Below are 25,689 nucleotides of genomic sequence, written 5' to 3' on the forward strand. Positions count from 1 at the left end.
AATAAGAAGAGTCCTTTGATAACAAGAAATTGAAAGAAGTAACTTTGCAGTGAAAATCTTTTTTTTTGATTTAGAACCATCAGCAGTGGGGAGTTAGTAAACTGTTAACTGGCTCTCTGATGCTGCCCCTCCTACCCAACATAAAAGCCCTAATTTGTGTTGTTTCCTAGTTTCCAGGGTGTAGATATTTCCATTTGGCCGTTTCAAGCTCCTAATATGATACCAATGAACAGAGATTTGGGAAGCAATGTGTACAATATATTCTCAGCCACACAACACACCTCTGTTGCTCATAGTCGCTCTTCTTGTAGTGGCTTCAACTGTACACCTACCTCAACTCCCATTCATACTTTCTTTACTACTTTGAAACTATGTTGCTAAAATCAGGTAAGCAAACCTGACATTGGGCCTTAAATATCTTATGAAATATTGGAGGAGTGGGGTTAAATTAGGTTATATAATTCCAAAGAAAGTTCATGAGACAAATTACTCCATTTCTGGTTGGTGGAATTCATATAAAGTATTCCAGACTACTTAGTTTGGCTCAAAGACCAAAAGAAAGGAGGGTGGGAGCCATTACTTACTCAATTGTGTTTCTGTCCACTTTTCCTGTCATGTTAATGCCATAGAACTGCTGCATGGCAGCTAGGGCAGACTGCATGGTCTCTGCAGAGCGCAGCACTGACATTCTGGGGTCAGTCGGTGGAAGGTAGCCGTACTTTTGTAACCAAACCTGCAATAACAAGTACAGTTTCTTTTAGATCAATTTTATACTTTTACAATAATTTTCTGGTAATTAATGTATACCTATAATAGAGTTTTGAACATTTTATCCACAAGGGCATACAGTATTTTAAGTGTTTGATCTTTTTATAATATATATTATATAGGTTAGGTTATTTTAATATAATTGGAGTGACTGTTATGGATCTTTCTGACATACCTCCTAATGCTAATTGAAAAAAAAAGATTAATTATTTGTTGCAAGTTTATAATGTATAACGTACTATAGCAAATACTGGATAAAAACTTAAGATTATCCCTGTCCTCCAGGACCTCAACCTCCCAAAATGAAGGATGCTTTTCAACAGTATGACTCCATTGAGAGGTTTATGTTGCAAGGGGCAGTTATGTGCATATACCACATTAAAAAAGCCGTCTTCCTGAAATTGACCAGTGACTCCAGCTATGACGTGTAGCTTCTTTACAGATAAACCATGTTACTCTATGACATTTTGAGTGTAAATTCCATAAAACCATTCTATCCCATCGTAGCTAGGTATCTTTTGATGACTTTACCATGTAAAGAATATTCTTTCTTCATTTATTTCTGGTGACTCATTTTAATCTAAATCACATAAGTAACCAAGCTTTTCACCTATAGAAGAAATCCAAATCCAACTATCACCTTACGAGTGTTTAGACTTCTCTTTAAGGGTCTCATGATTTTTATCCCCCACCTTCCCTGGTGAAGGGTGCTCTGGGAGGACAGAGAAAGAACTCATAGTTAAACTCACATTCTAACTGTGATTGGAGCAAAAATTCAGTCATTTAAGGTTAAATTTTACAAGTGAATACAAATGTAGGGCATTTGGGGGAAACAAAAAAAACAAAAAAACCCCCCCAAAAAACCAAAAAAAACACCAAACACATGTATCTCCACCAGGGAGCAGATGCTTTCTAGTTTTACAATGCTATGCATTCATTTTAAATGCGCAATCATATGTTCCGGCCACATCCCATCCTGCAGTCCTTTACCTCAGTCTTCTACAAGGCTCCGAGATTTCTTGGAGTTTAGTGAGCTACCTCTCAAACTGATAAGGGCCAAGTACTTCTGTCCCTGGCATAAAATACAAGCCTTGCTATTTGGTGAAAGGTATTTGCCAGCATGTGTTACCCTTCCTACCTCAGTCTATTTATCATATAAATGACCATCCTATGAAATTGTAGTTTTTCCCTAATAACTGATATTATTCCTTTATGAACTTCAACTTCTAAAACAGGAGACCTATTTTCCCAGTGAAAATAACCAGCAAGTATAGAAGTTAAATTTCACCAAAAGATACTAATATTAAATGTATCAAAGTCTTAAAATGTGAAACACAAAGTGGAATTTTTCATGGTATTTACAAAAACTAACCACCTCAAAAGTACAGTACCATAAGCACATCTCCTTGAAAAAAAAAACACATTTATTCTAAAACTATTTAAGAAATGAGCAATGCATCACTGTCAGGAAGGTGTATTAGTGAAACTTAATCTAGTAAACTCATGTACCACATAGTAAAAGCATGCCAAGACACTCTTCTCATCTAATCTGTAATGAACAGACTGCCAGGGAAAATATGAATATTCAGTTTCCTAGTTAACAGTGATGCAGTCTGAAATAGACTCCACTTTTTTCTGAATGAAGGAAGCAGGGAATATTATTTAATATGAAAGTCAATACCTATTGTTATGTTATTTCTCAAAATTAGAATGCTGTATCTTGATTTTTAATAACATACATGCACCAATATTCTTAAACTGAATGTTTTTTCCATAAGACCTTGTTTGCATTCATTTCTTACTTGCTAGAGAGCTGACTTGTTGCTAGGTAACTCATGGGTGCTAAGCTACAGGCAATTACGTTTATGAGGAAAGCAAAGAGAAAACCATTAACAATAAAACCTATGACTTATGTACAGATAGAGGAACTATAAAATATGTAAATGTTAAGTGCATAATGAACAGAATAAAAAATACATATTTGATTTATGCACTAGCCTTTCAAACAAATGTTTTAAAATAATGTAAAAAATGAATTGGGATTTTTATTCAAGTTTTCTTTTACACTGTCACTTATGAAAGGGAGTTCTTTCTGAATGACTGAGGAGTGGATCATTATTTTTAATTGTAAAATATTGGGAAAGCTATGAGTTCTACCATTTTATGGTCAAGGTTTGTTTTCTGGCTAATCAAGATTGATTTGTCACCTAGGAAGCAAACTTTTCTTCCAAATTACAAATGTAAAATATCTTTTTTGACAAAAAGTTAAATCTATGAAGTAATATTTGAAAATGTATCTTTCCCCTTACCCTAGTATTCTGCTATCCAAGGTTAATGATTTGGCATGTAGTCTTTGCATCTTTTTCACTGTTCTTAAAAATAAATTTTGAGATATAAATATATATGTATGTATGTGTATCTGTAAACATATATACATATATATTACAGATTACACCATAACCTTCCATCCTCATATGTTTTTACTTGAAATACATCCCTATTTTCATCATTGTCTTAAAATACTTCATCTCCTGGATGACTGCAAATACTAAATTTGTCTCTTGAGACTGGCTGTGCCTTAATGTGTTTTCAATGTTCTCAAATGTACATTATGAATAGTTAAAGAATCATCTATTCTTGTGTGAACTTGGATGAATGATATATAATTTGTAGGGGTGATGCTAGGATTAACTGAGAATATACAAAGCCCTCAGCATAATTCTTGCTCAGTAAATCATATTACTATTTTATGCTTACCAACTACCCTGAGTTCTTAAAATCGTTCCTGTTCACCTTAAGATTTGTCCTTGGGATAGGGCAAGATTAAAAATGGTGAGGTTGAACTAGTCATAGCTGTAAGGAAAGACAAACAACATGGGGTAAGGAATCATAGAGTGCTTCAAAACTCCCCAAATCCAAAAGCAAATAAGGTGTGACACATTTGGCAAACTGATTTTTGTTATGTTTTCTTCATTTTGTGCTCACTGGATTGACAAGTGCTTTTGAGAACACTGAAAAAATATCAAGGGACAAACAAGTTCCTTTAAGGCAAACCTTGACTCTTTACTATCTGGGACTTACCCCACCTCATTATCACCAGAACAACCAACCTCAAATGAAGCAACAAAATCTCACCTTGAATTACAGTCCTGTTTTACTAAGTCATCAAACATCTTGCTACCAGGTAGACAAAACCAATTTCCAGCACTTAGTGATTATTCAGTTGGAGGAACAACCAGAAGACTATTATTCTCTGCAGAGCAAGACAATATATCAAGCAATAAAAGGTAAACACTTAAATATTAAATGTTGTGCCAATAGACACTGCCTTTACTAGATTATAGCATAAATAAGGACAGGCAAACAAAATTTCAGCAAAATTCATTAATGAATTCATTAATTCATAAACATTAGTGACAAAAACTGACTTTGTCACTAATATTTCATGTGCCCATACTGTGAAAACCTACGTTAATTGACTGAGTTATTCACCCACATATATTAAGCAGTATCCTGAAAAATGATTACATAAAAAAATGGAGACAGTAGAAGTTCTCACCACTAAGAGCAAAACTAAGTAGTAATTTTTAAAAATATGTATCCTTATTTATTCCTTCAGGCCAATACTACAACCTAGAGGAAAAAAAAAATTCCCTCTAGCCTTGAAGCTAGTAAGTTTATCAATATCTTAACATAAAGTTAGATACTGTTATTAATTTGCTTGATGAAACACAGACGCAAGAACAATTTTTAAACCTCCTCACTGATAGGACATAATATATATAGAAAACATCTTGAAATGCTAACTCTGATTAATTGCAGACATCCTTTCCCCCACCAAAAAAAAAAAAAAAAAAATTGGAATAAGTGAATAGGTGATTAAACTAATGAATATATTAGGACTAGAAGAGATACATTTTAGAAATTATAGAAATAATTGAAGGGGAATATAAGGAAGGCTGTGTTAGGATTTTATTTAATCTGAAAAATCACTTTGCCAGTCCACAATGCCTATTTGTGACTGAATTAATTATTTCAGGTTATTTCAAGTAAAGTTAATTTCCAGCTAACGTGGTATGGCAAATGCAAGTTCCTTGTACCCAGTGATTATATGACCCAAAGTACAGTACTCATATGAAAAGGAAAGGGCAAAGGTGATAAATTTATTTTATAGCATTTATTTAGTAAGAATCTCTTCCATTTACTTGATTATATAAACATTTTTATTATTTTGGGAAACAAGTTTTTAAAATTGCTAAATTCTCAAATTATAACATACTAACAAAATGTCTAAATCTATGATGTTTAAAATATATTCTGATATAATTAACTGACTTTCTCAGATGAAATTCAACTGAAAAAATGCTTTTAACAGATAACTTCTCAATGTTATAAAATGTTAATTTCCATTTTTCAGTATGAGACTTATAAATGCATTTGTTAAATTTTGTTATAAAGCAAAATTAACAACTAAAAGGTGATGACCCCTCTATTTTGCGTTATCATCAGCCAAGGCAGTAACAGCTTAAGGACATTTTTTCCTGAAATAGCATATATTTGCTGGTTATAAAAAGTGGCAGGATTTGTGGCCTACATTTTCTCTTCTAAAAAATGGTTATAAATGTGAATTATAACTACCTATTAACCAAACAATTAAACTCATGTTAGAGTAGTCACTCAGAATTGGTCAAATTGAAGATTCACAGGATAAGTTAACAAGGCAGAAATTAGCCTTTTTCTTCATTCAAAAATCTAAATGGGCTCTAAATTACCATCCCATCCCTAGCATGAATGGATTAGTGTATGAAATTGCACAAATATAATTCAGTTCACTTAGAATTTTACCATCTCTTTAATGGCTTCTTAAAATGCAAAGGAAATAGTGGAACAACCAAAAGCTACTCTATAAAACATCTTATCAATTAAGAGGCAACCATCATTTGGATAGGAAGAGAAGAAAACAGGTGAGTTATACTAAAAGTTGTGATGGCCGTCATGAGCATATTTTACACCTTAACACGAAACTCATTTATGATAGAAGCCAATAACTTAGGGTGTCAAGGCTGTGGAGAGGTTTTCCAATCTGCATAAAGTGAATTACACTTTGTACTTAGTAGCTGTGGGAACAAAACCCCTCCAACAGTAATGGCTGAGCCCCAGTGTTAAAAGAGAGCAGAGCCCTTACTTGAAATTCCATTATGTGCTGGTCATCATGCTGGAAAGTTGCAGAGGACTGTGATATGCCGTCTGCTCAGATTTTACTGTTTTTTTTTTTCTTCTAAGTTGTTTAGTTTTTTTTTTTTTAATTTATAGTGTACATGCACATACACACACATAAACAGTGACAAAACAAGACCAAAATAAAAGCAAAACACAACAAACAATAAACAATAACAAAGCATGTATATGATACCACAACCCCTATGTTTCTGAAGTAGACAGAATTACCAAAAAACTACCTGTAATAATCATTGACATGATTCTACTTTATATCATGATTACCTAAAAATTCACAACAGTAAAATCCCCCTCAAATCTGTGTCTTTTCACACTAGCCAAGTGAAGAGAAATGCTGAACAATGCACCATGTGAATGTTCTAAAGGCACTTACTTGAGTCTGTCATATGAGTCACAGATTCAACTCAGCTTTATTTACTGGGAGCAGATTCAGTTTCATTGACACCAAAAATACAAAAAAGAAATTAATCTCAATTAAACTTGCAAAGTGGGGGGTGCAAAATGTCCCACTGAGATGAAGGTACGAAATACCAGAACTTTTTTTTTTTTTTTTTTTAAGATGGAGTCTCACTCTGTCACTAGGCTGGAGTGCAGTGGTTCGATCTCGGCTCACTGCAACCTCCATCATCCAGGTTCAAGGGATCCTCGTGCCTCAGCCTCCTGAGTAGTTGGGACTATAGGTATGTGCTCCCATGGCTAGCAATTTTTTTTTTTTTTTTTTTTTTGTATTTTTAGTAGAGATGAGATTTCAACATGTTGGCCAGGATGGTCTCGATCTCTTGACCTCGTGATCCGCCCACCTCGGCCTCCCAAAGTGCTGGGATTACAGGCATGAGCTACTGCGCCCGGCCAACACTAGAACATTTTATAAAATGCACACATCCACACTTACAAGCCTGAGCATAACTGTAGATGAAACTTAATACAAGAAGAAATAAACTTTACTTTTACTTAATATACAGACTAACCAAACTTCATACATTCATCACCACCAGATGTCCTGAGGGAGGAGCTGGAGTTCCACAGTGCAGAGAGTTTCACACTGTCACCTCAACAGTTAGGATGATTCCAGCACAATACAACATACAGCTATTTTTCTGTGCCAGGTTATATGGATTTATGAATGATATCATATTACAAAAAAGAAATTTTATAATACTTTCAAATACGATGGGTAATGACTAACAAAACATTTTGTGCTATATAGATGTTTGCTGGTTATTTCATAGCAAGGTACTTAAAAGTTGTCAAATTGAGTTATGTATTTTCTTTTACAAAAAGACAAAAGTGCTGTCCTTTCCTGTGAAGACAAGTAGCTGCAAATAGTGGGTTATTCAGTAGCTATTTTGGGATATAAGAAACAAAAATATTTTAATCTGTACCATCAAGATAAAAGTGATGTTTTTGCAATGCAAGATAAATTGCTTTTCAAGGAAAGATATGCCATGCCAACTATTTTTAAAGACAGATGTTTGGAAATGTTTCTATCATCACATGACATTATATTAAAAAAGACAGAAATTCGGCCGGGTGCGATGGTTCAAGCCTGTAATCCCAGCACTTTGGGAGGCCGAGACGGGCGGATCACAAGGTCAGGAGATCGAGACCATCCTGGCTAACACGGTGAAACTCCGTCTCTACTAAAAAAATACAAAGAAAACTAGCCCGGCGAGGTGGCGGGCGTCTGTAGTCCCAGCTACTTCGGAGGCTAAGGAAGGAGAATGGCCTAAACCCGGGAGGTGGAGCTTGCAGTGAGCCGAGATCCGGCCACTGCACTCCAGCATGGGTGACAGAGCGAGACTCCGTCTCAAAAAAAAAAAAAAAAGACAGAAATTCATGACCTATTCAAACTATCATAATTCCCTACTTTAAAATCCCAGCAACAGAATTTTCCATCTGTAAAATGATCTGCCAATAGAACAGTTGCAGAGAGTTTTAAGCCCATTTGTTAAAAATATAAAGATGCAACACCTTTTGATTGTTTTTTAGAATGAACTGATAGACATCAGAGAAAATGGTTAATTTACCTGCTGAATTTTAACAAAAACCTTTACAGAATTGAGGGATAGCATTGCAAAATAAGGCTCATGATTTATAACCAGCTAATGATGCAACTCTTCCAGGATCCTGTGTGGTACCATTTTTGGCTATGACTATTTTTAAGATAAAGATTATAAATAAACTGATCTTGAAATTGCCGTATTTCAAAGTGTTAAATCAGCATTTTAAAGAATAAGGAAGAATCAGTCACAGAACTCTCAAAGAAAAAATGATTAATATTTCTAATAAGAGCAAAACAATGTAAATATAATTCATAAATAAAAAATAAAAATTATTTTAAAACACATCATCTTTAGTTCACCTTAATATTTCTATTATAATGATGTATAATATACATAATTTTAGTGCTTTAGTTCATGAATATAATTATAAGTAAAACAGGGTACATGTTTTAAAAATTAAGATGTACAATAAAAAGTGTAGAGATCATAAAGCTGATAGAAACTACTTTATTTCTAAAAATGAAGCTATTTCCTTAAATTCTCTCCAATGTGCCACACTTACTCTCCTGAAAAGGTAAGAAAGCAGTTTATCAATACCTAGATATTAGATTCTATTCTGACTTTGACAAGTTTCAAGCTCTTCCTTTTCCATCATGCACTACTGAAGCTGCCCATATCCTACAGAATCAATTTCTTAGAATGCCTTCCAAGCCATGTATGATTTTGTCTCAAACTATTCGCTTGTTGCTTTCCTCCATAGAATCTGTTCTTTGGTCACATTGAACTTCCAGTTCCACTCCCAGCGGGTCTCCATAAGAATGACTGCTAGCATGCCTTTACTGCCCATTATGTACCAGGCAATTTACATGCGTTATTTTTAATCCTTATAATAACTTCTCATATTCAGCACTATAACCTCTGTAATGACAAAATAAAACCCCAGAAAAAATAGGTAACTTGCTCAAGGACACATCAATAGTAAGAGGAGGAATCAGTATTCAAAGAGAGACATGACTGGCACCAAGCTTGGCTCTGTCTGTTAATTTAGACTGCCTTTTAGAGAGAGGAGACCCAGCTGCCTGTCTGTATGCTGGAAAGCCTAGGAGACTCTATTCATATTAAAAAATGAAAAGGCAGACTGTCTGAAAACATACCTACAATAACCAAGAATGTTCAGTTTTTATGCAAACAAAACACCCAGTTTTGTACCATGAAAGGGCACTGAGCTGTGGCTGCATAAGTTCTGGGTATAACACTAACTCCTACTTCTAAGGGTTTCTCTAATTGCCAGTGCAAAACAGCCTTGCATGGTCCAATTTGCCCAGCCTAATTAATATTCTTATTTCTATGCTAGAATATTTCACTTATGGCCATTTCAGTTTTACAGTTTAAAAAACCACTGAAACCTTCTTTGCCAGAGACACCCTTTCTTCTCACTTTATTCTTTCACAGCACTTTCTTACTGTAGCCTCAAGGTTGCTAGTATCTACAGCTGACCAGCAACCTTAGTTATCTTCTCTGAAATTAATCACTCAAATACAATCTATGCACCTATGACACACCACTTAACTGTAACTCTGACCGCAGCCAAATGTCCAGACTCTGAGATCACATTGCTGTTTAAATAAAAAATACAGCAGTCATTCTTAATTTCTTCTTTTTCCTCATCATTGATATCCAATCCATCATCAAGATTTAGCTACAATTTAATCTTGAATGGAAATATTTATTTCTGCTGCCACTCCATTGTCAAGGAAACAATCATTTCCCACAAGAAACTGTAAGATTCTCCAGCTGGCCTCTGTGCTTTCATATTGCTACCTTCTCTCTCTTTGCCCAACTAGGGTAAGTTGTCTTTTCTTTAAATTGTGGTTAAAAAAAATATACATAACCTAAATTTATCATTCTAACAATTTTCAAGGATGCAATTTGATGGCATTAAGTACACTGACACTGTTATGCAATCAGCACTACCATCCATCTCCTGAATTTTTTCATCATCACAAACTGAAACTATATATAGAAAAGTCCTCAAATAATGTTTTATTCAATGTGGTTTCGCTATAATGTTGATGAAAAAAAAAATCAATTCCCAGCCGGGGCCATTGTTCGTGTGGAGATTGCATGTTTTCCCCATGTTTGTGTGTTTTCTCTGGGTATTTAGGTGTCCTCCTACATCCCAGAAAGATGTGCCTGTTAGGAACCGACATGTCTAAATGACCCCAGTCAGAGTGAGGGAGGGTGTGAGTGAGTGCGCCCTGCAATGGGATGGCATCCTGTCCAGGGTCTGTTCATGCTTTGTGCCCTAAGCTGTTAGATAGGCTCTGGCCATCTGTGATACTAAGCTGGAATAATTGGATATATAATTATCTTAATTTTTATTAATGTTAAATGTATGTATAGCTTACATTTATTTCAGTGTTTAATATCAGAAGTGTTTTGGTCTTTACTTAGAAGTCTGGTGATGGTTTTTGTGACCAGAAATATGCTGTAGGAACTTAACTCTTACTCATATCAATTAGCCTATGGTAAAATTGGTTATGTTACATATCATTTTACTTAAAGATGAAGTTTTCAAGAATGTATCTATGATGACATTAAATAAAGACTTACTGTGATCATTAAATAATGACTCCATATTATTGCTTCTCCCAGCCTCTGGTAATTAAGTTGACTGCTGAACGACATGGGTTTCAATCCATTTATATGTATATTTTTTCAATAAATACGTTGGAAAATTTTGGGGAAAGTTTCAACAATTTGAAAAACCTCACAGATGAACCATATAGCCTGGAAATATCAAAAAACTCTAAAATTTAGATATGTCATGAATGCATAAAATATATGTGGTAACTCATCTATTTTATCATTTACTACCAAAAAATATACACAAATCTATTATAAAAAGTTAAGACATATTAAAACTTATGCACACAAAGACTATATATGGTGTTATTCCCAGTTGAGAGAAATGTAAATAAACACAAAGATGCAGTATTAAATAATAACTGCATAAAATTAACTGTGGTACATACTGTACTACTATGATAATTCCGTAGCCACCTCCTGTTGCTATTGCAGTGAGCCCAAATGTTGTATCTGCTGAAAATGCTATGTGATGCAAATCATCTCTGTGTGAGAAGTTCTCTCTCCACCTAATTGCATATCTCAGTAAAAAGTGATCTCTTGCAGCTCTCACATATTTTTATTGTGTTTATTGCAATACCATAAACCTTGAATAATACCATGGGAACCATACAAAGTGCTGCTAGTGATGCTGGAAGCACTCCCTAAAAGTAGAGGAAAGTCGTGGCATTACAAGAAACAGTTGAATTGTTTCACTTGTAGCACAGATTGATGTCTGCAGCTGAGGCTACCCGTCATTTCAAGGTAAATGAATTCAGAGTAAGGACGATTGTTTAAAAAAAACAAAAAAAAGGAAAGAGAGATAAGGAAATCTATGAGATTTTGCTGCAGCTACGCCAGTAGGCATAAAAACCTTGCACTGTTTGCAAAATACCTTTTAATCTCCAGTTGAAAAAGGAGCTTGTATGTTGGTGCAGGATTACTCCAAGAAAGGCATATCTATAGATTATAACATGATTTGAGAAAAGCTGAAGTTATTATATGCCAAAATTAAAGCAAAAGGAAGGTGAAGGTTCTAAAGCTGGAGAATTTAATGCCAGCAAAGGATGGTTTGATAATTTTAGAAAAAAGTTTGGCTTACAAAATGTCAAAATAACAGAATAAGTAGCTTCTGCTGATAAAGAAGCGGAGACTAGTTCTTAGATGTCTTGAAGAAAATCATTGGGAAGAAAACATATTTGCCTGTATACAGTTTTAATGAGATGAAAGGGTCCTATTCTGGAAAAAATGCCACAAAGAACATTTATTAGTAACGAAGAGAACCAGGAACCAAGATTTCAGGTAAGAAGAAATGGGCTAACTCTACTGTTTTGTGCAAATGTAGTTGGGTTTATGATTAGGACTGCCCATGTTCTAAAAGCTGCTACCCCATAAGCCTTAAAGGGAAAAGATAAACACCAGTTGCCAGTATTTAAGTTGTCTGGACAATAAGAATATTGATTGGTTCCATTGATGCTTTGTCCCTGAAGTCAAGAAGTACCGTGCCAGTAAGGCAAATTCTTTTATTGTTCTTTAAAGTTCTTCTTATATTAGAAAATTTCCTTCGTCACCAAGAACCCCATAAACTCAACATTGAAGGTGTCAAAGTGGTCTACCTGTCCCCAAACACAACGTCTTATCAGGGGGTCATAAAGACCTTTAAGGCTCATTACACACAGTACTCTATGGAAAGGACTGCCAATGCTATTGAACAGATCCCCAGTAGACAGAAAATCATGAGAGTCTAGAAGGATTACACCATGAAAGATGCCATCATTGTTATATAAAGAGCCATCAATCTTGAAACAACAAATTCTTGCTGCAGAAAACTGTGTACGCAGATGTTGTGCATGACTTTACAGGATTTATGATGGAGTCAATCAAGGAAATCATGAAAGAGGTCGCAGATATGGCAAAAAAAAAAAAGAACAGGGAATGTACTCAAGATATGGATTTTGGAGAAATTCAAGAGCTGATAGATACCACACCAGAATTAACAGAAAATGACTTAATAGCGATGAGTGCAACTGAACCGTGCCAGATGAGGAAGAAGATGTAAAAGAAACAGTGCTGGAAAACAAACTGATATTAGACAATCTAGTAGAAGGCTTCTGTTTATTCAAAACTATGGGCTTTTTTATGAAGCAAGCACTGAAATGAAAGCAATCATTGGAGGAAGGATTCAAACCATATAAAAACATTTTTAGAGAAAAGGCAAAATAATTAGAAAATGTATTTCTATAAAGTTACACTGAGTGTGCCTGCATCTCCTGCCTCCCCTTCCACCTCCTCCACCTCTTCTGCCTCTGCCACCCTTGAAAACAGCAACCCCTTCTCTTCCTCCTCCTCAGCCTACTCAGAGTGAAGATGAAGAGGATGAAGACCTTTATGATGATTTACTTCCACTTCATTAAAAAAAATGTATTTTTTCTTCCATATGATTTTCTTAGTAACATTTTCCTTTTGCTTACTTATTGTAAGAATATAGTATATAATACCTATAACATACAAATATGGGTTAATCAACTGTTTATGTTATTGGTAAGACTTCTGGTCAACAGGAGGCTATTAGTAGTTAAGTTTTGGGGAAGTCAAATGTTATACGCCAATTTTTGACTATGTGGGGATCTGTGCCCCTAATCCCTGAACTGTTCAAAGGTAAAATGTATTATTCTACTCTCTCTATGTATTTGACTACTCTAGGCAACTCATATAAGTGGAATCATTATGATATTTGTCCTTTTGTGTCTGGCTTATTTTATTTATAATAATATATTCAATGGTCACCCATGTTGCAGTGTGTAGAATGTAGCATTTTTAAGACCAGATAATATCCCATTATTTGTATATACCACGTTTTGTTTATTCATTCATCTATCAAAGAATGTTATGGACTGAATGTTTGTGTCTGTCAACATTCATATGTTGAAATCCTAACCCGAAGGTGATAAAATTAGGGGGTAGGGCCTTTGGGAGGGTAATTAGCCCTCATGAATGGGACGCCCTTTTAAAACAGACCTCAGAGAGCTCTCTATCCCTCTTTCCACCAGGGAGTATACTACAAGAAGTTGGCAATCTACAGCCTAAAAGAGAATCTTTCCTAGACCTCCACCAGGCTGGCACCCTGACCTCAGACTTCCAACCTCCAAAACTGTGACATTTCTGCTCTTTATACGCCACCCAGTCTATGACACTTTTTTTTAGCAGCCTGAATTGAGTAAGACAAAGAAACAGAGGGCTTCCCTGACTACTTCACCACCCAAACATATAGCACCCAGTTTATGTCTATTGCTGTACTTATTGAGATCACTACATGGTTGCTTTGTTTATTTATGGTTTTATACTGTATTTCTATCTATTTTGTTCAACACAGTAGGGTCAACACAGACAGCTCCCGGCACATTTTCTGAGCCTGAGTGATGGAATTACAAGGGCTCGTTAAGTGAGGCATCCATGCATTAATGCCAATTGATAACACAACTGTACAAATCATATTTTGCCATTTTCTGCCAACTGGGTTTACTACTTGATTATTTACCACCCCACTCTCCCCCATATACACACACAACTAGACTCCCAGTAGGAAGTCCAGTGCTCAAAAGGTGTATAACAAATCTCATTTTATCACACGTATAGCAAAGATTAGCACCTTCCCAGGCACATCTGGGAAAGCTCTAGGAAATATACAGTAAGGTACAATAGGAAGTAATAGTGATAATTTAGGCCACTGTTGGGCAAGCACTTAGAGGTTTTTATCTTTGTCTTCTCAGATTCTACCTTCCATCCCCATACCCACAGATAAAAATCAATGCGGAATTGTTTTACTGCTTGAAAATTGCACTCTGGAAAGTACTGATACTCAATGTAAACAACACATCAAGAGCTTAACATTTATTAAGCCAGGCACTGCACTAATCTCCTTAACACATTAGCTCATATAATTATCACAACAAGCCTACGAGATTGGTATTATTATTGTCATTTTACAAATGAGGAAACAAGTTGAGAAGGGTTAATCAACTTGCCCAGGGCTACAGAATGAGTAGGCAATATCCATGGACACAAGTGTCATTGTAACTTTGAAACAGCTCTTGCTCTTAACAACCTCCAGGAAGCCCAGAAGAGTGGGTAACAAACCTAGCCTTTATTACATAAGATTAAGGATGATCTACATAAGAGTTCTGGCTCAGAAATCCACTGTCTGGTTTCACACAGCTGAATCTCACCAGTGTACAGGTAGGTCATTTTGCTGGAAGAACAAAATAAAATGCAAACAACAAGTGATATTTTAGAGGTAGCTAGCCACAAGGTTGTAAGCTATAAAATATGTTGTAGTTATTATTACTACCATTGTAATCCTGTTTAATTTTTGGTGCATACAGATTTGGGGGCAGAATGCTAGAACCTAGGATGCAAAGGTAAAAAGTAAGGTATTTGTTATTAAGGAGTTCATAGTTTAACCATGAGAGACACAGGCAGGTGTTCTGACAGGGGTTTGTATGAGTACTATGGGTGCACATTGATAGAGCTCCAAACCTCATGGGGTAGAGCACTAGGAGAATGGAAATGGAATCTTAAACACAACTTGAAAAGCCTTTCACAAAATGTTAAATCCCTGAGTTTATAAAAAAAAACTCCTCTGCCTCCTTTTCATCTTCAAGGTAACCTTCCTAGACCAGGCTCTCTTTTACTTGTACTTGAGTATTGCAACACTTTCCTAATTGCCTAATTCATTTCCGTGGCTCTATATTCTTTCAATTTTGACCTACCCTACTAAGTATGGAAAGATTAAGTATCCCAAAATATCATTTCCTTTATTTAACTTCCTTGCTCAAAACACTATGATTGCTATGATTACAATCATTTACTTACTGAAATGGTTTAAGATTCTTTATCCTTGCAATGAGTAAACTTCAAAAATTCATACATATCTACCTTAACAAGCTCAATTTTCCCAAAAGGCTTATATACTACCTGGGCATTATCCAAACTGGGTTACAGAATGTGCCTCCTGGGCTTCACCTGTGTTCACACTGGCCCCACATCTCCAGTGTCCTGTATATACCAAAGGGTCTTGACCAATCAAGTCCTAGTCTTCCTTGAAGTCTCTCTCCTTCCTTATCTCTGTTTCTCTTGCCTCTGAGAGCACTTAGTGTGCAGATGGCTTGCTGAATAATTAACAAGTCACTACGTGAGAGGTAATGGTGTGTGGTGGGTATGGACACAGGCTTTAAGTCTGGAGGACACAGATTCAGGGCCTGAATAAGATGCCTACAAATTATGATCTTGAACAAAGTAAATGGTATTTGCTAAGTTTCAAATTATACATGTACAAAATGAAGATAATGATGATGCTACCTTACAGGGTTGTGGTGAGAATTCAATAAAATTGTCCCTACAAGAATTCCTAGCACAGGGAATATCATAAAACAGCTCAAAACAGTAGATAAAAATTATATATCTGTCCATGTTGCAGTTATATATCTAACATAATAATATTTCCAAAATATCTAAAGAATACATGACAATTTTAGGTAACAGATTTGTTAAATTTATTAACAAAAATGTCTATGATAGTTTTTGTTTTTTTTTTTTTGAGACAGAGTCTCGCTCTGTCGCCCAGGCTGGAGTGCAGTGGCGCAATCTCGGCTCACTGCAAGCTCCGCCTCCCGGGTTCACGCCATTCTCCTGCCTCAGCCTCCTGAGTAGCTGGGACTACAGGCGCCCGCCACAGCGCCCGGCTAATTTTTTTTTTTTTGTATTTTTAGTAGAAACGGGGTTTCACCGTGGTCTCGATCTCCTGACCTTGTGATCCGCCCGCCTCGGCCTCCCAAAGTGCTGGGATTACAGGCGTGAGCCACCGCGCCCGGCCAAATGTCTATGATAGTTATATCCACTAAGCAGAAAGCAAAACAAACAAAAAATGTCCTTCTGCTACAACATTATTACTGACTACATCTCATGAGCCTCTCTGAGATTTCATCACTTTAGGAAAAGGTCCTTTGAACTGTATCCAGTCTTCACCATAAATCCTGTTTTCTACTCCCTGGTTATTGTAGTAGAATATTATATAATCCTAAAGAAGAATCAGATGAATCCATATGAATAGATAGGAAGAGGTGCACATAAAATACTGGTAAATGAAAACACACCTGCATACTTACATCTATATATTATGCTTGCACATGTATAGATATTTTCTGTATGTTTAGATAAGAAATTATTAAAAACAGTTACCACCTGGTGAATGAACTTTGTAGGCAAAGGGTTGAAGTAGAAAACTCTACTTCTGAATAAACTTTTCTATGATTATAATTTTTAAAAGATTTAGTAAACATGAAAATTCAGAGGCAAAGTTTTCTTAAAAAAATGTTTTTGTATGTATAATATATTATCTGACAAAATTTTAAAAGATTGCTTGAAATGATGCATGCTAAATGGATTTGGGGGCTGTACTTGTGCTGATTAAACAAACATGAGTTCTGTAATTGTTTAGCAGTATCACTGGACTACCAATTCAATAAACACTGTTAAGATCCTCCACACTGACTCTTACATGTTACTCAACTGTGTTTAACTTAGCATGACATTCTGACTCGATAAATATTGCAAATTAAAATTTGAAATGGGTCAACCTTGTCATCACAAGATGTTTGAGAATGAGAAAAAATGCTTTACAAAATTAATTTAAATGGTTACATTTTTATTCACTTTAAAAATACTCTACCTCATTCAATATTTAACGTTACTCATATATTCATATATTATAACATTAACATGCAAGGGAAAAAGAATAGAAAATAAGATAATGCCAATGGCAGAATTAATGTAGATTATGTATACTCCACTATCTGGTATAGTTGCCATATAACTGATTTCTCTGAATTTCCTAAAACTTAGAGCAAACATAGAAAAATGATCAGTTATAAGATCAATTATAACAGTCACAAGACTGATTTACAAAAAGTACAAATATTTTTTCTAGTCCCAGTCCTAGATGCTATTTTCCCCATGAGCTTTCTGAGCCTATGGACCTGAGGTTAGGTATTAACTTTAACGTCATAATTACATACCAAAGAAGCAGCAGTCTAGAAAAAGGAGTAATCACTTAGAATAGTGAAAATTAATCATAAATATCAAATTGGAAAATAAATGACTGTTCTTTCTCTTTCTGTTTCCTGATGCTTCTTCTTTCCCATCCCTCAAAAACTATATTCCAAATGTTTGGAAATGATCTGCTGATTCTAATCTATCTTCACTTAGAGAATTCATCTTCTCCTGAGGGTAATACTAGCAACTCAACCTCTCTGATTCTAACAAGCGCCTAACAGATTGTAGTTTTTCCACATATGCAAGCTGGTAATAACAACGATGGCAATAACAACAAAAGCAACAACAACAATAATGTCTCCAATACCTAAACGTGATGACTCCTCCATGTGTAGCTCAAGATGAACTCTCTCCAGAACTCCAGAAATATCTATGACGTTTTCCAGCAAACATTTACATCTACATGTCTCCATGGGCCTCTCACATTCATCAGGTGTAAAATTGAACCTTTTATCACTTCTCATCTGGCTCCAAATGCAGGCAACATATAGCCCAGTCTTCTGTTATTTATACAGGTAAATGACACCATCCAATCCATCAAATTCCAAATCTGAAAATTATCTAAAATACATTTCTTGTTCTTGTTCTTATCTTTCTCAACTTGTCAACCAGTCTACACACCCAGCTGTTTGTGTACAGTGAATACAACCAAGACTCATCTCTATCTCACTCCTTAGGCTCAGCTGGATACCTCAAACTTTTAGTTTTTTTCCAGTTTATTCATTACATTTTAATGAACAAAACTTGAGTCTAAGCATGGTGTTTAATATGATGTTTTGAAATAAGTAAATATACGGAATGACTAAATCAATGTAATTAACATGTACATTATCTCACATATTTATCATTTATTTGTGATGAGAATATTTAAAATTTACTCTCTGAGCAATTTCCAAGTATAAATTACCAGCTTATCGACTCATCATGTTGTATAACAGATCTCTTGAATGTATTCCTCTTGTCTAACTGAAATGTTGTGTCCTTTGACAAGGACCTTAATCTTTTTAAACTGAGAAACTGTAGTGACCTCCTAACATGTCCCCTATCTCTAGTCCTGATTCAGCTCCCTGTTTAGTGCCAGTGTGATAATCTTTATAGAGCCTTCCAAACACTTGAAGAAGAGAACAGAGAATAAGTGAGCCTCCTTTTCAGTGAAGGAACTATCATTCTAAACCTTAAATCTGAAAAGGTACCCTCAGATAATAAATTAGTGACAAATTTCATTACTGAATAGATATAAATTTAAATTAAGAAGTAGCAACTGATCTAAGAGGGTTTTTAACCCTATTTATTTTCCATTTGCCTTTCTAAGATTTGTTTGTCCTCCTCATCTCTGCAGAGGCTAGAGAGGTTAACTTCTATGGACTGTACTGCCCAGGATCCCTTGCCATTTGACTTTCAGTTGGATTGAGACAATAGGAAGCTCTATCCATAAAGAAGACATAAGAAAGAGCAGGTTGAGACATCCATGCCCCCTCCCTAACCTCAATGCTGTTCTCTATGGTGCCACGTTTCTTGGGCAGTTAATTACCTTTCCATGACGCCAGATCTCACCAGGCTCTGAAACTAAGTGATCTTCCTTTCCCCTCCTACTCCTAAGAATAGTGATGACTTCCTGCTGTTCTTAATCTCAGTACAGTTCACCATCTCCTGTAGTTTTTGTTAACTGCCTCTAAATCTCAGGAAATAGTTCCATACTGAAATATTTTTTTTGACTGGACACTTTAGAGTGTGCAACCTTTTTCGTGCTAGGATTCTGACTGGCATGTATGGCTAATAGACATGCCAATTTGAGTGTATTCCATGAACCAAAAAAGCAGCAGGATAGGATCATCTTTACATATCATCTTGATAGCTTTTAGAAAAACCATCAGATAATGACCATGCATGCTCCAAAGTACTTGGTATGATTTTACATATATTTGTGGCACCTGAAAGTCATTTTCATAGAAGAAGAATTACATACTTTATCACAAAAGACAATTTTAATCTAGAGCAGTGTTCTTCAAACTGTGGTGCATAGACTGGTATGTCTCTGAGGTCTGAGATAAACAAAAAATAAGAGTAAGCTTTTAGAAACTGTTCTAGTAATCTGGCATTAGGTACTATTTTTACTGTGTTTTACAAAAGCATTGATGTATTAAAAACTATAAAATTAAAATTAGTTCTCCATGACAGTTTTTTTTAAAAAAATTAAAATAATCATAAACTTGTAAAAAATTGGTTAAATACTAAAGTTTTAATTTTTCTGAACCATTGAGAGTAAACTGCCAATGAAAGAATGCTTCATTACCCTGAATATTGTTATTTTGTGTAAACATGAACATTTTCCTACAAAGCAAAATATAACTATCAATGTCAGGAAATTAACATCAATACATTATCATTTAATCATCAGATCCCACTTAAAGTTATACAGTTTTCTCAAAAATATTTTTCATAGCAAAAGAATCCACTTCAAAATGATGAGTTGCCTGTCGATGCCATGCTAGTTTCCTCTGTCTGGAATAGTGCCTCAGTCTTTCCTTGACTTTCATAATCTTGACACTTCAGAATACTACAAGCCAGTTATTCTGGAGAATGTCTATCAAGTTTGTTTTGCTGATACTGTCTCATAATTATATTTTGTTAAATAACATTTTCAGAAATATCTCAATGTGATGCTGGGTGCATCTATCAGGTGGCATTTGATTTCAGTTTGTCCCATTAATTATAATGTTTACTTTGATAACTTGCTTAAGGTGGTGTCTGCAAAGTTTCTCCACAGTGAAGTTACACTTTCCCCCTTTGTCAATAATAACAATTTTATTGGATATATACTTTGAATTATATAAATATCTGGTTTCTCAAGTAACTTCAAATGATTTGCTTTTATATTTACATATATGTGGACTCATAGATTGCTATTTTATTAAATGGATTATAATATGTAACTATCATTACTTATTTTGATGCTTATCTGTCTCTGACTCAAACAACTGAAGACCCTTCAAGCTAGTGTCATTGTTCTTTCAATGTTTTCCTGTAATTCTTCAAGCATTTACTGGCATTCTGACAAAATAAGGTGTTCCAGGATCATCTTGTACTTTGCCCTGAAATCAGTCATTTCTCTAAGAAGCCAGATGCTTTTAGTAGATAATGGTATTTAGAAGCCAAGATCCAGGCAAAAAATGTATTTATTGTTATGTGGTTGTCACTAATCCCAGTTCTCTCAATGTATAAAGCTAGGGAATACATTCATGTATGCGTATATATGTTTCTATCTGCCTGTATACATACATACTCACATATACGTGTGTCCATTTATGTTTACTACAATGGTAACAAATACATATATTTATGTCTATATTCATTCCCATATCTATATCTATACATTTAAAACCATGACTTCATATGAATATCTGTAATATTAATCCACCACAGGGTTCAATACAGTTTTCTTCCTTTCTGCATTTCTTACACCCTTCTCTGCCAATGTGGAACTGGACTTCATCATCTTAAACCTACTCAGTTATATGAGCAATCCTCCTCTACATTACCAATCTCTTATCTGTGCCAGCACCAATTCCCCTGCCCCTGCATGTGACAGATAGTTGAATATGTTCTAATCTGTAGACATTTTCTTTAAAATTAGCAAAAAAATTGATCCTTACTATCACTATTTCCACTTAATACAAAGTTAAAGATAAAAATATGAAAATATGAGTGAGAAAAATAGAAATATAACATATTTGAAAATTATATAATTTAGGAGAAAATTCAAATAAATCACATGGCTGAGCCAGTAAGTTAGATGCTTGCAGACACATCTTTCAAATCACAAGTAATGCATATGTCTATGTGAACTTGTTTCTCAATTTCCGTCACACACAACGTTGCACCTTGGTCCTTTAGTATGCATGACAAAGCACTGAGAGAAGATTACAGATAGGCTATACCATTTACTTTTATTGCTTTGTTTCATTTGCTTCCTCTGGCCCACTATATTAACCAAAAGATCTTCTGACTTCTACTCTTTATCTGTCTATTTTCAGTAAGCAAAACAACCTCTAAGGAAAAAAACTTGGAGAGGGGTATTATGTATATCCATCCTTTTGCAAGTGAGACATGAATTATCAATATCTGAAACACAATATGTTCATTTCTTAAAGTATAGTAGTGGGAAAATATAAACTTTTCATTAAAATATGCATCATTCTAATGATCCACAGGAAGCTAAGCAAATCTCAATGACCTAAATTAGGAGGAATTTAAATCTATAGTAAGAAAGCAGGGGAAATTGAGGGATTTCTATTAAAAGGGACAAACTTTCAATTGTATGATGAGTAAATTCTTGAGATCCAATATAAAGCATGGTGGCTTTAGTTAATAATGCATTGTATACTAGAAATTTGCTAAAAGTAAATCTGAAAATTTCTTACCACACGAGAAAAATTGCTAACTATGACAGGTGATGGCTATGTTAACTAACTTGATAGTGGTAATTGTTTCACAATGTATGTTTATCAAAACAACATGTTTCATACCTTAAATGCATTTAATTTTGATTTATCAATGATGCCTCAATAAAACTGGAAAAAAATGAAATAAAGATTGCCATCAATTTGAAAATATTCACTAAATACCGGCAATATTAATGATGCCTTAATGTCAAGAATCCTTCCAGAATATTGATAAAATGCCCTTGAGCTTATACACATGCTCAAGAGAAGCGCTGTACATTAGTCTAACTTCATAATATGGTATCAAATTAAAATCTAAAGTAAACTACAGAAAAAGACCCAATGGTAGTTCATTAATACATTTTAGAAACTCTTAAGAATTGGCTGTTTTAAAATAGGTAGCCCATCATTGTCAGATCATTATTAAATCAAATCCCTAAGTATTAATGGAGCATCAACCATACACAAGGGTCTCAGGGATTAGAGCAGAACATAAAAGATATAAATATCTCGGGCCTCACACAGCTTTCATTCTGGTGAGGTAAGAAAGGTAATAGATAATAAATACATATGATGACTAAAAAAGGTATATAGACTATGATAGGAGATAAAAGCCACAGTAGAAAACAAAATAAAGCAGGAAAGAAGGAGGGATCAAGAAGGGCAAATTAGCGACAGGATAAACAAGGATGACTTCAAAAAGAAGGTGACATTTTGAATAAACACTGGAAGAAGGAGCATCGCACATCAGGCACATCTCTTGATGTGATATTGAATTAACATCATAATTACTGATGTTAATTATGAACCTCCTAGGCAGAGGCAATAGCCATCATAAAGGCGAGACAAGAGTATGCCTGTGGAACGGAGAAAGAGAGGAGAAAGCAAGAGGAGATGAAGTCAAAAAAGTTCCAGAGAGCCAAGAAACGTTACACTATGCAGATTGCTTTAAAGACTTTGGCTTTTTGTTGTTGTTGTTGCATGAGACCATGTCCACTGGAGAATGTATGCTTTTTCTTCTATAAGAATTTTATTTCAAAGGTCGCCTGTTGGGACCAGCGTGTCATTCATTTTGGGAATACATACAGCCCTCTGGTACTCTTAAAAACAGAGACACCCACAGCTATGGGACCAATAGCCATTTAAAAGTATTTTTACAATGACAATATGCACTGAATTAAAATAAAACTTCAAAATATTCAAGAGTTATTTATAAAAATTTCAGTATCTAGTTCTATCAGTATGCATATTTCAGTGTGGACACTGTAGCTTCAAATGCAGAGCTTTGCATTCCAAACTGTACACTAGCATCCTTAATGCCATTTTGTTGTATTGAATCCGAAGAGCTTTGAATTTTTGAGTTGAATTTTTCAGAAGCAGATATATTCATCTTTTGAATGGAGTCAAAACAGTCTTTTCATTTTTTAAAATTTCTTCTTATGAAAAATTTCAACGACAAAAGTAGAGAGATGGTAAATGAATGTGATATATTTGTACCACCTTTAATAATTATCAATACATTCACAATCTTGTTTCATCTATAACCCTTACTCACTTCTTTATCCAGTTCATTGTGAAGCAAATCTAAGACATCACAAGCGTTATATCAGTTCATTGATGATTTACTTCAGTACCAGCTTTTAGTATATACAAATTCTTAAAAATAACCACAATATCATTATCATACCTATCTTCAATACCTAGGCAGTTTCCATATTTCCTCAATTATTTTATAGTTTATTTTTATAGCTTGCTTTCACTAGAGTCCAAATAAATTGTGTGTGTTGTTATGACTTTTAAGTTTTGTATTTTAGTTTAAAATAAAGTTCATCTTTCCTTTTATTTCTTCCATTTTTTGTTGTTGTTGAAGGAATCAGACTGTTCTATAGAAATTCCTTTGTCTGTATGTCTAGATTCTGCTGATTACATTTCCACAGATTCACTGACCATGCTCCCCAATTCCCTCTGTGTCCTATAAATTGGTAGATCTGGAGAACTGTCCACATTCAGATTGTATGTGTGCATGACTTTTTTTTTTAGTCTGAACATAGGTAGTGTCGTACACCATCAGTATGTATCTCATCAAGCCATTGATAATCATTGCCTAGGCACATTTATTCATTAGGAGTTGCAAAGTCCTTATTTCATGGAGACATAATTATCTGTGAGGATGAAAGAAAAGTGTTATCAACAAAAGGAAGAAGATTCACTTCAGTGAAGTCAACGTGAGGTGGATGCTGCAGCTGAACTGGCTTGTAGTACTCTGTTCCACCCAAACTACTGTCCAGAGACTTACGATATAAATTTTTTTATATAAGTCCAAAAGGGATGTTTAAGATTTCTGGATAAACTTAGAAGATTGAGTATATGTATTTCTCTTGCTCCTTCCTGAAACCCTACTAAATTAGAAAATACATAAATCCACAAAGGATTGTCTAAAACTCATGGAAGGACCAGTTAAATTAGCAAGAATGAAGTCTGGCTGAACTATGTACCCACGTGACTCTCCTTTAACCAGATGAGGCTTCGTTTCAGAGAAAACTTAACCAGAAAGCTTCAGGACTTAGGAATACCAGGCATGGTAGAGCTGGGGGCTAAGGCACAGAGATGAGGCACCAAAATAGCTGGGAGGGGTGGGGAGTCAGTGACAGCCTGCCCAATAAATGGCAAGATACCTTGTCCTTTTTCTCACCTGAATCCTAGACAGCCAGGCAAGTTTATTTTCCTCAGGCCCTAATACTTCCTCAAGAGACATCAAAGGTCAAATGCCAAAAGAAAACTCTTTATAAATGGTGAAATCTGAGAGTACAGATTACTACACAATGTATGCACTGTGAAGCCCTCCAATTAGCAAGGCTGGCCATGACATTCAATAATCTTTTCAGTGTCTCAGCCTTCCGTATGCACCAAGGATCACCAGATAGTTGAAAAAACCTCCAATATAAGAATCTGAAAAAAGCAAATAACATAATATTTAAAAAGAGCCACGGAGTAACTAGACAAAAATGTCAGGAAACAAAACAAAATCCTTATAATTAATAACCTCAGAGAGAAGAGAATTCTACCAAAAAATAGTTTTTAAAAACAATTAAATATCCTAGAAGATTAAAAAATACAATTCTCAAACTGAAATAAAATACGACCAGTAGACAAGATGAATTAACACAACCTCCAAAAAACAGAGTACAATGAAAATGCATGCAAAGAAACAGAGAACATTTTTTAAAAAATCAAGGAATCAGTTAAAATCTTCTAACATTTGATTAACAAACCCCAGAAAGGAAGTGAAGAAAAAAATAATTATATTTATTTTTGACATTCTCACCCTATGGTCCACCAAGACCTATATGAAGCTGAAAGCCTATAATCATATACTGATTTCAAATAAATACAAATCAGATCATGAATTCTCTTCCATCAAGGCTTTGGGAGGTTTTTGGTATGATATATTACAAAACATCCATCTTTTTATATATTTGTTCATTTTTTTTATTTTAGAAGAA

General features: G+C 34.9%; 1 protein-coding gene across 1 annotated transcript in view; it reads right to left on the minus strand.

Annotated features, from left to right (window-relative positions):
• MMP16 (matrix metallopeptidase 16) overlaps window positions 1-25,689 on the minus strand; it is a 293,454-nt gene that overhangs the window by 162,737 nt on the left and 105,028 nt on the right. Inside the window, exon 2 of the mRNA XM_001084206.5 lies at window positions 585-733. Coding sequence (XP_001084206.2) covers window positions 585-733 — 149 coding nt within the window. The remainder of the gene's footprint in view (window positions 1-584; window positions 734-25,689) is intronic.

The sequence above is a fragment of the Macaca mulatta genome, chromosome 8 (genome assembly GCF_049350105.2).
Source record: "Macaca mulatta isolate MMU2019108-1 chromosome 8, T2T-MMU8v2.0, whole genome shotgun sequence".
NCBI lineage: Eukaryota > Metazoa > Chordata > Mammalia > Primates > Cercopithecidae > Macaca > Macaca mulatta.